Source organism: Dermochelys coriacea, chromosome 1, assembly GCF_009764565.3.
Source record: "Dermochelys coriacea isolate rDerCor1 chromosome 1, rDerCor1.pri.v4, whole genome shotgun sequence".
NCBI lineage: Eukaryota > Metazoa > Chordata > Testudines > Dermochelyidae > Dermochelys > Dermochelys coriacea.
In genome coordinates this window covers 247,859,316-247,873,850 of record NC_050068.2, presented here as the reverse complement: position 1 = coordinate 247,873,850, position 14,535 = coordinate 247,859,316, and the positions used below count along the sequence as shown (strand labels likewise).

The 14,535-nt window shown below is 41.0% G+C and overlaps 1 protein-coding gene across 2 annotated transcripts in view; it reads left to right on the top strand.

The window, feature by feature from the left end:
- Positions 1-14,535, top strand: part of PTN (pleiotrophin) — a 127,367-nt gene that overhangs the window by 84,372 nt on the left and 28,460 nt on the right. For both annotated transcript variants that reach the window (XM_038400344.2, XM_038400336.2), the window contains exons 2-4: positions 6,602-6,711; positions 10,623-10,796; positions 12,915-13,076. In XM_038400344.2, the coding sequence (XP_038256272.1) occupies positions 6,603-6,711; positions 10,623-10,796; positions 12,915-13,076 (445 nt within the window). In that variant the 5' untranslated portion in view covers position 6,602. The remainder of the gene's footprint in view (positions 1-6,601; positions 6,712-10,622; positions 10,797-12,914; positions 13,077-14,535) is intronic.

The following is a 14,535-nucleotide window of genomic DNA, read 5'->3' as shown; positions in this document are numbered from 1 at the left end:
ACTTTACAGCACCCCAAGCCTGGCACCCCCCAAGCTTGGCACCCCAAGCGGTTGCTTGCCCCTAAATCCAGACCTGGTAGGTCTCCCTCACTCCCTCAGGGGACTTATGTGGTTTCCCTTCCCTTTATGCCACCTAAGCAGAACAAGACAGAGAATCTGCACTGAAGTATTGATTGTGGCTCCTTGACCTCTGTTCAACTCTTGGACTGAAGAAGTTGGACACCACTGTGTCATAAATCAATATTTCAGAATTGCAGGATTGTCTCATGAGATAGAACCAATACCACAGGAAGGGTGAGCATGGGGGGATGCATAAACAGATTTGTCCAATATCCTTCCTTTGCACATGCTATTCTTGCTGGGGTCACACCTGCGATGCTTGTTAAAGGGGTGCAGTATGGCACTTGTTCTCCTATGTGGTGACACCATGTCACAGTTTACACCCTGAATTGTCTCGAAGCAACAAAGACCTGTGGACATGGAGTGAGAAAGTAAAGGGAGGATGGGTACAGGGATGTGAATGAGAGAGTAAATTGGAGTAATTTGGGGGGTTGGGTGGGGGTGAGGCTTCCATCTTGGTATTGTGGCATTGAAGAGCAGCTCTTGCCCACCATCTCCAGGGAGTTCTGGCCCTGAAAATGAAGTGGGTGTCTGATCCAAGCACTGAACCCCTTCAGTTCTTTTTGCCATGGCCACTTCTTTCTGTTCTTCTCAAGGTTTTTTCCTCAGTCCTTTGGCTTCCCATTTGTCCCATGGGTGCTTATACAGCCTTTCTGCTTTTCTCTCTCTTTCTAGTCAGATTAAGCCACTCCGCCACAGGATATTGTTCCTGTGACCAACCCCAAGCTAACTCTTCCTGCTTAACTATATGCTCTGATGGGCCTGGGTGCAAACACTCCCTCTAACTGGCAGATTAAGCACGTTTGGGGTGGGCAGGCTGCTGCAGGGAATTAACCCCTCCCCTGCTTGAACTAATGTGGCCTATGCCCATCACAGGCGGCAATGTGCCAAGATGGTGAAGAAAGTCAGGGGAGATGAGTGTGATGGTAAATATGGGTTGAGGACTAAGAGGAGTTGGTAAGAGAGGTGTCTGGGATAGTTGAGGTGCACCCAGAACCAGAAGGCCTTTAAGAAACTGCAGAATCTCTGGCTGGTTTTATTTTCTGACACCTGATGTGAAGCTGAACTCATGAAATAGGATCCATTTCTGATTGCCACCCACTTTTCTGTTTTGCTTTTACTTTTCTCTCTCCACCAGAGTTGATTGTGAAATGAATCATTAAATTACAGTAATTCCTGTACCGCGTCTTCCTCAGGAGAAGCCACTTGCTACAATGAACTTCAGCAAAGCTGCATCTCTCTTCTCACTATCGGCTTCATGTTTTCACTGCACTCTCTCACTCTTACTAACTCTATTAGTTATTTGTTTCTCTTCTCAATTTATTTTACTCCTTTTTCGTCTTTTAGCTGTGTCTGTGATTTTTCTGTCTTATGCTTTCTATTCCTTTTATCAGTCTCAGTCCAACACACCATTTAAACTGTCCTAACTGCTTTCTGCTTTTATCTGTTTCTATCATGCGTTCACTGCTTCACTGTCCCCTCTTAAAACCACCTTTTTCCAAAGTCATTTTCTTTCTCCCATTTTGTCTGCATCTTTCTGCTGGTTGTGAATGTGGCTGCCAATCATTCACACAGGGTTCTAGAAAAAGCTTTTCCTTCAGCACACTTAGCCCTATTTATGAGAGTTTGTTGAAATAATAATAATAAAAAAAACAATAAAAATGTGTGAAAAATTTCATAACTATCAAAGTTCTTTCTATTTTACAAGGTTTGAAATGGTAAATTGCTACATTTTTGGGCAATATTTTTAAATCAAAATTTTCTTTGGAAACATTATCAAAAGTATCGAAATAAAAAAGTCACATTTTTTTCCAAAAAAACAAAAAGCTCAATTTTTTCAAGAAATTTTATTTTCAAAATAAGTCATTTTTACAAAAAAATGTCCTTTTTTGTTTAAAAAACAACCCCCGTCTGCAAGAAAGCTTTAATAGTTGCAAGGAAAATTGAAGGAGTTAGTATGAAAATACTCATGTGTGCTTTTGACAACAGATGATTGCAGCCTGGTTTGGGATTTCCCACCTTCCTGAGAAACTTCTACATCTGGTACCAGCTCCTCCAGACAGGGGATACTGTGATGCCTATAGCCTGTTTGTAGCACTATCCCTGCCAGCCTCTATAACTTTGTCGTTGCAACCAATGACATCAGATTACAGATATTTGTTTGATGCAATGAAAAGCATTGTGCGTTATGGCACATGATTCCCGTTTCTTGCATTTCATTGAGGAGGCACTGTGGGTACTTGGTTGCCAGCCTTTACTACAAGCAAATGTATGCCCTCAGGTTCAGACTTTGCTTCAGCAGCTTGGAAAAACTTCAAAGTTGGTCTTGTGCTGTCACAGGCAGATCTGAGGTACCAGACACATCCTCTGAATCAAGCTTCCATAGGGTTTCAGTTTGTAGAGAAAGCATTTCAGACTCCAAACACACGTAAAAATAAATCACCTGATGTTTCTTTGGTTATTGAATAGATTTCCAATGTATTCCAGTTTGCCCATATATTGTTTTACTATATTTACTGCCAGACATAGTGTATATATGCTTCTAAACTGAAGTTTACAGACATTACTTAGAGACCTAGACCCCTCTCTCAAGTGTAAATTTCTTCTAATGTTTGTTGTTTGTTGTTGTCTTTTGGAATGGGGAAGGTAAGAATTTACATTAAAAAATGAAACCATTAGGGTTCTTTAATAGGGTTGAGTCCATGGAGAGTACTCTAAGAACCTGCGTAATAGAATAGGGAATGGTTGCCTTGATATAGGTTTTGACCTATCCTATAGAATTCTACAGTAGGAATATAGGATGGCTCCAGAAAATCAAATCACTGTTTGTATTCTTCAATTTACAAATGCTTTAAGGGCTGGATTCAGTGCTCTCTGAAGGCAGCGCAAGTCTTTACAGGTGAAAGGTCCCAAATGAAAGTAGTGCCTGTGAATGCTGCCAGATTGTTAGCCCAGAGAGGGAAATTTCTCTATCAATCCAGAGAACAGACTGTGCACAGGAAGCCACAACGTGAATGTTCCCCACGTATTAGATGCCCCACTACTAGTGTGCCTCAATCTTGAACTCTGCGGACTACCCAGAGGTAATTCAGCCTCCAGGCCCATTTACTCCTTGGTTACTCTGCTGAAAATGTCACAAGATATCAGGTTTCAGAGTAGCAGCCCTGTTAGTCTGTATCCGCAAAAAAAAAAAAAAAAAAAAAAAAAGAGGAGGACTTGTGGCACCTTAGAGACTAACAAATTTATTTGAGCAGAAGCTTTCATGAGCTACAGCCCACTTCATCGGATGCATTCAGTGGAAAATACAGTGGGGGTATTTTATATACACAGAGAGCATGAAACAATGGGTGTTATCATACACACTGTAAAGTGATCACTTAAGATGAGCTATTACCAGCGGGGGAGGAGGGGGGGGGCTTTTGTAGTGATAATCAAGGTGGGCCATTTTCAGCAGTTGACAACAATGTGTGAGGAACAGTAGGGGTGGGGGAAATAAACATGGGGAAATAGTTTTACTTTGTGTAATGACACATCCACTCCCAGTCTTTATTCAAGCCTAATTTAATGGTGTCCAGTTTGCAAATTAATTCCAATTCATCAGTCTCTTGCTGGAATCTGTTTTTGAAGGTTTGTTGTTGTAATATTGCAACTTTTAGGTCTGTAATCGATTGACCAGAGAGATTGAAGTGTTCTCCGACTGGTTTTTGAATGTTATAATTCTTGACGTCTGATTTGTGTCCATTTATTCTTTTACGTAGAGACTGTCCAGTTTGGCCAATGTGCATGGCAGAGGGGCATTGCTGGCACATGATGGCATATATCACATTGGTAGATGTGCAGGTGAATGAGCCTCTGATAGTGTGGCTGATATGATTAGGCCCTCTGATGGTGTCCCCTAAATAGATATATGGATGCAGTTGGCAACGGGCTTTGTTGCAAGGATAAAAAACTTCAAAAACAAACTCCAGTGGGAGACTTCTGAATTGGAATTAATTTGCAAACTGGACACCATTAAATTAGGCTTGAATAAAGACGGGGAGTAGATGTGTCATTACACAAAGTAAAACTATTTCCCCATGTTTATTCCCCCTCCCCCTCCCCCCCCCCCCCCGTTCCTCACACGTTCTTGTCAACTGCTGGAAATGGCCCACCTTGATTATCACTACAAAAGGTTTTTTCTCCCCCCCTCCTCCTCTCCTGCTGGTAATATCTCACCTTACCTGATCACTCTCCTTATAGTGTGCATGGTTACACCCATTGTTTCATGTTCTCTGTGTATATAAAATCCCCCCCCTGCAGTATTTTCCACTGCATGCATCCAATGAAGTGAGCTGTAGCTCATGAAAGCTTATGCTCAAATAAATTTGTTAGTCTCTAAGGTGCCACAAGTACTCCTTTTCTTTTTACAAGTTATCAAGGGCACCCATTAGTGCCACCTGTCTTGTTGGTGTTTGTTTTAGGGACACCACTCCATCAAGAACTGGACTGACACTAATAGATCACTGATTCATTGCTAGATCAAAATTTTTCTTTCTTGGAATATGTTGATGTTTCATTTAAAAGAAAATAACCCCTCCAAACCCCAAAAACTTTGCCTGATAACTTCTGAAACTAAAAAATGTCAGTTATTAGATGGAAAAATCAAAATTTTTCAAGGCGGCAGACACTTTCCTTGAAATTGTTTGTGTAGTCAAAACCCCAGTTTTCTACTGACATTTTTTTTATCCTTACTACAGAAATGATTTACCTGACTGTTTTTTGGGAAAGAGAAACAAATTTCATTTCTTGTTGACTTAAAAGAATATTTTTTTGTTTCTTCTTGCTAAAACAAAATGAAAAAAAAGCCAAACATTTTGGGTTGAAAGAAATATTTTGTTTGATCTGAAATGAAACAGTTAGTATTTTTTACTCCCTTAAAAAAAATCTGACTACGTTTTGAAATGCAATGTCGTTTTGAAACAAAAAGCCAAAACGTTTCATTGTGAAAATGTCAAAATGAAACATTTGGACTTTTTTTAACCCCTCTCCCTGCATTTTTTTCCAGTTGAAGCGTTTTGCTGAATTCAACCCAAATTCGCGAATAGTTTGTCAACCTGAAACTGCATTTTTCAGCGAATAAATGATTTGCCCCCAACATTTCATGCAACACTATTTGTAATATAAATTTGGTTGAATTTTAAGGCTGTCTTGGTAGTTGGAACTTCCTGTTGCTTCCTCCTAGGCAGTAAATGCCTAAACTGCAGCACAAAATGCAGCAAGGCAGGTGAAAGAGGAAATGGGTCTTGCCTGAAAAACTTTGACTGTGCAGGTCTGATGTTCCAAACAAAGCTTCTGCAATCAGTCCTGGTTGTTGTGCAGTGATTCAGCTGGGTGGCTAGGAAGTGACATTTCACCACTGAGCAAATATGTTTTTATTCATATTTGTGTTTGAATGTTGTCCCTCGAGTCCAGATCTGAACATCACTTAGCATGGCTAGTTGTGTGGTCTAGTCTAGGGGAAAACACTTTCTGTTTATGGTTTGCCCATTCTGGGCATGTTAGTTCAACCTATTTTATCCATAGATATTAATTTAAGGAGAAGGAAAAGTGTAAGTATGACCTGGGAGCTCTAATGATGTATGGTCAATGATGATTCAAATATCACTTTTCATCTCTATAATCTTCATCAAAGAATCCCAAAGCACTTTGACGTAATTGATATTTTAAACACCCTCTTGAACCTTGGCTAGGCAGTTAAGTAGCATTGTCCTCCTTTTACAGATGTGTAAACTGAGACATGCGTTAAGTGATTTGCTCATATTGCATTATGAGTCTGTTTCCGATCTGAGAGTAGAATCCAGGAATCCTTACTCTGTGTCCTACTTTAATCATTAGTCTATAATTTTCCCCAAATTTCTTCCACTTGTGCAATCATAAAAGAATTACTGTATTATCTATGAGATACAAGGTGGGTGAGCTGATCTCTTTTATTGGACCAACTTCTGCTAGTGAGAGAAACAAGCTTTTGAGCCACACAGAGCTCTTCTTCAGTTCTCCTTCACTAACAGAAATCGATCCAATAAAATGTGTTACCTCACCCATCTTGTCTCTCTCATATTCTGGGAGTAACATGGCTACAGCTACACTACATATACATATACACTACATGGTAAAACAGAAGTGTTGCATTGGGAATGCAGTGGATTTGGGATGAAAATGGTAAATAAGGAATTGCAGCTATAAAGAAGATTTCAAAGACTTTGTCTTCTGTGCAGGAAGTGGAAAACTCTGTACACATTTGGCCAATGGGTTGATCCTGTGCTTCACCTGTTTGAGCTCCTCTTGTCCCTAAGTATAGCTGCACTGAAATGCATAGTCTCTCACCATTTGGTAGTACCCCTCCATTAGAATGTTTGATTGGAGTTTTTCTCTCAAGCTGTCTGACATATCTTTCCCTATGTACCCTCACTCGAATCTCACCATACTTTCCCCCCATCCCCAGAATGCATCAGCAACAACAACGGTGCCGAATGTTCACAGCCACCCTCTTGGCATTCATTTTCGTTCTGGTGGCCATGGGTACTACTGAGGCTGGCAAAAAAGAGAAACCAGGTAAGGTACAAAGTAACCAATTGTGCAGTAGATATGGAGCTGGGAGGTAGCAGACAGGAGCCTAGGACCAGATCTTGCACTACTGAAGTCAATGGTAGTTTTCCTATTGACTTTGGTGGGGTCACGATCAAGCTCCTAGTTTCTAAGGCCCAGATCCTCAAAGTTATTTAGGCATCCAACACCCACTGAAATTGATTTTGGAATTCAATGGGAATTAGATGTTTAAATATATTTGAGGATTTAGGCCAAAATGTCTTTATTGTATTTATCAGTATGTTTCACAAACTTTTTTTCACTGTATTTTACCTTTGGGATGCATGGACTTGTTTCTCCCCTTCAAATAATTAAAAGAAAATAGTTTGTTACATGTGGGGGAGTTTCTTGAGTACCATTTGCTTCTTCTCCATTGGATAGATGTGACATTCCATCCCACCTCAGAATCCAAACCTGGCTGGCACAAACCCGAGTTACAGATTCATCCATGACTGAAAAAAAATATTTGCCAACAGGACAAGTCCCTAGCAATAATTAGGGAGAAGATTCCTTGAGTTATTCATTTCCTTTCAATACAAAGATGGAAAAAAGAAAAAGAGAATGTAACCTGGATTTGGTGCCCAGCTGGAATGGATTTTTGGATTTGCCTCTTATTTTATGTTGACCTCTTCCTTGCTTCAGAATTTCTGTCACCTAGTCTGAGGACATATGTCCATATTATAAACCTGTACACTGTTTGACAAAAGTGATACTGTGCTCAGGAAAGAGGCGATGTTAGGAGGGGATAATGTACATTGCTGTTAAGGTGCATTGGCAGAACTGTATAGCTGGGTAGGACTAAAATAGCAAGGAATTCTGCAGCTCAAGACTGAAGTGTATTGCCAGGAATGTGCACAAAGACACAGGATTTAGAAAGCAGGGATTATTGCAGATTAAGTCTGAAATCCATTGGCGATTTCTGAGTGAGAGAGCGAGTCTGGAATAACAGGGTGGTGCATATGAGGTCTGAGGTACATTTCCATAATTTGGGTACCCAGAACTAAAATGAATAGCAGGAGTCCCTGTAAGGCCAGACTGAAGTACAGTGGGAGAACTAACGAGGAATTCTTGTAGCACCTTAGAGACTAACAAATTTATTTGGGCATAAGCTTTTGTGGGTTAGAACCCACTTCATCTGATGCATGGAGTGAAAATACAGGAGCAGATATAAATACATGAAAGGATGGGGGTTGCTTTACCAAGTGTGAGGTCAGTCTAACGAGATAAATCAATTTACAGCAGGATACCAAGGGAGGAAAAATAACTTTTGAAGTGGTAAGAGAGTGGCCCATTACAGACAGTTGACAGGAAGGTGTGAGTACATTGAGAGAGCTGTGTGTGGTGCACAGAAATGGAATAACTGAACAGACTGGCATTAGGATTAAGGTACATTAGGAAGTCTATGTATTACATACTATTTCCTAGTACACAATGGCTGTGGTATTGCATACCAAGATTGAACTTAATTCACTCTCTCTTTTCCCTGAGGAAGACTCCATGGATAGAAGAATGTCAGATGCTTTCAGTTTTGTTATGAAATTCAGGATAATCATTAACTTTTTGACACACAGATGGGATTTGCTGCAGTGACATGTTTTCATTTAAATGGGAGTAAGAAATTAGTTTCTGTGAAAGCTGCCAGGTTGACAGCCGTGGAGACTGAAGTTCTCTTTTTACTCAGAGGACAGGGATGGCATGGCAGCAACAGTACAGCCTTCCCCAGCACTGCCCTGGACTCAAGATCACTTGGGCTATTGGAGAGGTCCCCAGTAGAGTGTGTGGTTCAGTCACCTTGCTCTTTTGTTGGCTTCTGAATTAGAGTGGCCACTCATGCATTCCCGGAACACCAGACATTATGGTACTTCTGGGAATGGCATGGGCCTGCCCCTGCCAACGTGACCCTGCCCATGCTGGCGTGACCTCACACACACAGTGCATGTGTGTGGTCATTCTGGCAGGGGCAGAGTGGCACACTCTTCAAAATGGCGTCCTCTATCTGATCCCGGACAAAACCACATCTGGTTTTGTCTCAGTACTGGATGAGGGACAACTTGGACAAGCCAAACATAAAGAGGACTGTCTGGTTTAAAACTGCATGAATGCCTTATTTACTCTGAATGTACTAACAACAAAAATCCTGTCTATGTGACATGGAAACCCATCCATTAGGAATTGGACTAAGACTTTGTTTCATGTAGAACCTGACAAACACACGTCTGGTGGTAACTGCTTTCGATCAGCAGTGACCCAGTCCTTATTTTAAATAGTGACAGTCCTGAGCTGGAAAACTCAGACCTAGATTTCAGACCTGGATGTTGCCAACTCGTATGCTTTGCATCATGAGAGTCATGATTTTTGGCATTTTTCTTTAAGCCCTATGGCCGAGAGACCTGTGAATATTTCAGAATCTGAGCTTTCATTTCAAAACAGACAGTGCATTTCTAGCCATTGTGGGTACAGAGAAATACTGGAAAATATGAACCATAAAGGTGAAAAAACTGAAAGGCAAATAAAAGAGCTCAAATGTATTATTTAAAACATCTTATGATATTTTGAGGCCCGACTCATGATTTTTGAATACTTGGGGTTGGCAGTTTGGCTAATCTCTCTCAGCGGACTAAGATCATGCAATATGAAATGAAGTCCAGTTTCTCACCAGCACTCTTGTGCACTGGACCTTTATAACACCTATGTTTGGAGGTGTTTGGATATATTTTGGACCATTATAAAAGTAGTAGGGTAGCCATCAGTAATGAAATTTGTATCCATGTTCAGATATACTGACACATCCTTCTCCTGCTAGCTTACGTCTCTGCCTCCAAAATTCAGTGTGTTCTGACATGAAGTATAGTATACAACAAAGATAAAAGGCCTGTACCCCATTACCTGTCCTTTGAGTGTGGGTGAACACTTTTCACAAAGCGCTCACTCCCCTCTCAGTCCTCATCCACAAAGGAAACCTGTTCAACACCTTCAAAAATTGAGCCTGGGAGCTTACATTCATAACTTTGTTAGACACTAAAAATCATGGACTGAACAGAGACACGGGATTTATGACCTTTTATAACAATCTATAATCCACAAAGCCCCATTCTCCCCAGCTTGTTTTTTTTTTTAATTTTTATTTATTGCCCCTCATTTTCCACCTATGTCTAGGGAGGTGTTAAGTGGCCACTTCATTCTGAATGGTCCTTTGAAATACATTTTTACTACTTATGCTAAACAATCTGCTTCACCTTGTATTTAGCTGTGCCATGGAGTACATTTCCCAGACCTGAAGAAGAGCTCTGTGTAAACTGGAAAGTTTGTATCTCTCACTAACAGAAGTTGGTCCAATAAAAGATATTACCTCACCCACATTGTCAGTCTACTGTCCTGGAACCAGCATGGCTACAACACTGCATACACCAAATCCCCCTTGGAACACTATATTAATGCATAAACTCCTGGCCCATGTGGTACTTGATATTTAATCTGAAAATATTGATATGCCACCAGCAGGGGGCAGAACATCCTCTTTTGTGAGCGTGTGTGTATGAAGATTAGTGATCCCTGATGACTTCTAGATGACTCCCTTTTCTGGAGAGGTGAATCCTGCCTGCAATGACTCAGAGGCATCACACTCACGGGGAAATTGTCCTGGCCTCAGTGATCCACCCTGGTCTGAAGTCAGTTCGAGGTCAGCCTTTAGAAAGTCAGTCAACCTACAACCTGCAGCACCTTGTGAAGAGAACTTCAATTTTGATCAATTTAAGGCAGTTATGTTACAAGAGTCTCTTGTTTACTGGTTTCCCTGTTGTGATTGTTTAGAGTGGCTTTTTTTGGCTGGGTAATGACCACTTTTCTTGTTTTGATTCGGTTTTCTTGGCTCCATCCAGAGAAGAAAGTGAAGAAGTCCGACTGTGGGGAGTGGCAGTGGAGCGTGTGTGTCCCCACCAGTGGAGACTGTGGCCTAGGGACTCGCGAGGGCACTCGCACTGGAGCCGAGTGCAAACAAACTATGAAGACCCAAAGATGTAAGATCCCCTGCAACTGGAAGAAGCAGTTTGGAGGTAAGGGTTGCCCTGTCTTGAGTGATTCACTTTATGTCCAACTTGAGTATTGGGAAGTGACCCTTTGTGTGCGCTCAGCCTGGGCCGAGGGCCGATGTGTATGGTCTGCCTTTCTCTGCAGTGCTTCATGTTCAGTACAACTAGAGCTTGTTGGAAATTTTTCACTAACTTTTTTTTTTTTAAATGAAAAATGGCTTTTAAAATGGAAATTTGTGTGATTTTTTTTTTAAATTCTGTTTTATTTTTGTTGAGTTTTGAAGATTGGACAAAGGAGGGGGGATCTCACTAGCTCTGATTACAGCCCATTCAGGAAGTGATGCACTGAGATATACTCTATAGGAGAAGGCAGATTTTACAGGCCTTCAAGGACAGGGCTTGAGTCACCCTGGGTTTAGTCCATCAGAAGGCAGGATACTCACTGTAGAGGGTAGAACTGAGCAAATAACTGATTTGTCGATGTGGTGGTCAAGCTGAAAAATCTGAAAAAAAAAGAAATGGTTAGTTTTGAACTGAAACTGATTTTTTTTATCTTTGCCAAAATGAAAAACTTTTTTAAAAAAAGTTGTTTGGGTCAATTCAAATCAATATTTCAAAACAAAATGGTTTGTTTCAAAAATGTCAATACTAAACATTTTTTGACAAAAATGTTCCTCTTTCTTTTTCTTTGACTGAAACTATTTGCCAAATTTGTCTGTAATTCACAAGTGGTTTTGGTCACTCTGAAACTGCATTTTTCTTAGAATTTGAATAATAATGACGATGATGATGATGAATTAATATTCACCAAGCTCTATCAGAGGGACCCTATTGGCAGGACATCCACCCAACCAGAGGCCAAGCAGCATGTTAAAGTTGCTGTCTATTGCCTTTCCACAGTTGTGAATAACCCCCCATTGCTACTGCAGTCTCCACACTGGAACATGATATAAAATGTGCAGCCCCTTGTGCTAGCAGCCGAGACTTGCTGGGGAGTGGATAAAGGCCGTAGCATTTAATCCATGAAAGACTAAGATATGACAGTGTTTTTCCTTCCATCCCGGACAAGCTATGTTATCAGGACTCAGGTATATGGTTGCCCCTATAGACTCGGCTTTTCTCTACTAAACAGCTTGGATGACTTGAACTGATGATGGCACTACAATGAATGCAGCAGACAGTTAGTGCAGAAATTTTGGATTTGGCAGATCCAGTGCTGCACCTGGGCACTTGTGGTTTTTCTGGCCCTATTTTGCAAACTCAAGAGGTTTGGATAGTTAATTTTCAGAAATACATACAATTGCACGTCTGAGCTGGATCATATCCTCTGAACTCTTTGCTCCAACTCTTCACTAGTGAGAACTATTCTGTGGAAAAAGTCTTGTCAGTTAACTTGTAATCAGCTGGCTGGCCACCTCTGCAGTAATAGAGCCATACAACTTTATACAGTGAGTCATAGATAAACAGTGGCATAATCTTTTGGTTTAATATATTTTAATTTCTTGATGAGAAAAAATAGATATTAAGGGTCTGATTCTCTCTCATACCTTGTGTAGTCCTCTATACCTGCGCAAACGTGTAAAATATTCTGGTTTGCTAGTTTTCATACCTCATTTGTAAATGATGCCGCAAGATGCAATGGTTTGAGCATTGGCCTGCTAAATCCAGGGTTGTGAGTTCAATCCTTGAGGGGGTCATGTAGCCATCTGGGGCAAAAATTGAGGATTGGTCCTGCTTTGAGTAGGGGGTTGGACTAGATGACCTCCTGAGGTCCCTTTCTACCCTGAGATTCTATGGTGGAGAATGAGGCCTTTTGAATCTGGAGGATGTTTTCCATTAAATTGTCTCTTCTTTTGTAGTTTCAGTATTTAAAATGTAGTTTCTTTTTTTATAACATTAATCCCGTACACATGCAAGAGCAAGATAGCTATGCTTTTAAATTTGCTCATATTTGGGGGGCAAAATTACCTCCCAAAATGTCCCTTGAATTTTTGCTGCCCCCAGTCACCTCTTTCTTTGGATGTCTGATCCACCTGCCTGAAATTACTGGCAGTATGTGCCTGGTTACACTTGAGTAACATTTTATTCATGTTCCATGATTATTTTTTAAAAATTCGATGTGTTCCCACACTCTCTTTGCAGCGGAGTGTAAATACCAGTTCCAGGCCTGGGGAGAATGTGACCTGAATACCGCCTTGAAGACTCGAACTGGGAACCTGAAGAGAGCCCTTCACAATGCTGACTGCCAGAAAATTGTCACCATCTCAAAGCCCTGTGGGAAGCTTACCAAACCCAAACCTCAAGGTACAATTCATTTGCTGCCAGTAATGCATGATTCCATTTAAATCCAGTCACTGCTGGAATCCCAGATGCCTTAATGGGAAGTCAAGAGTAGAGGAAGGATTGTAATTTCTTGTCCTTTCCCAGCCACAACACTGCTTCTGATCTCCCAGCCAGGAGTATGTATCCAAGCCATGAAGCTGTGGGGCCTTGACAGAGAGGTGATATGAAGATTTAGAATCCCTCACTGAACCCCACTTCAAATGTACTGCCACCAGTTTGTTATAACTATGGGTGTTGATGCTCTCATGGCTTCAGGGTACAGGAGCTCTTCCCACAACCCCTACGGATGGGAATATACCAGTAGCAGGAAGAGAAAATGTTTCTAACAATACAAATAATGTTTCTGTATCTCCTTTTTGTTAGACTTTTAACTGCCTGCTGATAAGCCAAGGTTTTCCCTTGTGATGGGACTAGCTTAAGGAACATTGTTCGCACAAGTCACGGGGAGAAAAGGTTATTCTCCCTGCTGCTCAGTGTGTCTAGAGTAACATTGCAAAATCAATGAATGTTCTGTGCACTTTGGATCAAGTGGTCTCAAGTCTAAGAGAAGTGTTTGGTAATGCAGGGGTGGCAGGAAGAAGGGGCTGTGTGTGTTGTCTCTTGCTGCAATTAACAATGCAATTCTCAGTTTGTGGACAGCCATATGTCCCACTAATTCATCCTGTTTCCATGTGTCTCAGACTCTCTTGGTCAATATCAGACAAACTTGTTTTCTTTCTAATCACTCGGGCTTTTTAATGAACTCTTCTGCAGCAGCAGCAGGTACAGGATAATTTATAGTGGGCGCTTAGACTGCATGAAGTACCACTTTGTCTCAGACAATATGCCTCGTGTAGACCACATAGGGCACATCACATGGCCATTTTTTTTTTGCTGGAACAGATGCTATTTTACTTAAAAACCAGCTGAGATTAAGTAGATTCCAGAGTTTCTTATTTCTTTCTTTCTCTGAATAAATATAAAAAAATACTGTGTATGATTAAAAATGACAGGTGTCCCCTATATTAGCAACTCCCAAAGTGTCATCATTGGATCACTAGTGGTCCATAGAGCATTTGCTAATGGTCTGCTCCTTATGTATCAGATTATACATACTTCCTTAACTAAAGATTTTATCTGTTTGTGTGTGTGTGTGTGTGTGTGTGTGTGTGTGTGTATGTGTGAGAGAGAGAGAGAGCTTTACAATCAGTACAGCTGTAGCTAATCTGCCTTGTGCATCATTCACAGAATTATCAGATGAGTTATGATTCTAGAATCTGTGTTGATGATGATGTTCAAAGGACCAAACTGGATTTTCGGAGACTAGCTGAGTTTGCTGCATTTGGGAGGTTATTGGATAAAGCTTCATCCTACACTACCAGAAGGCCTCTGCAATCCCTATCCCCTCTGGTCGGTTGCTCTGTTCTGCAGCTTTGCCACG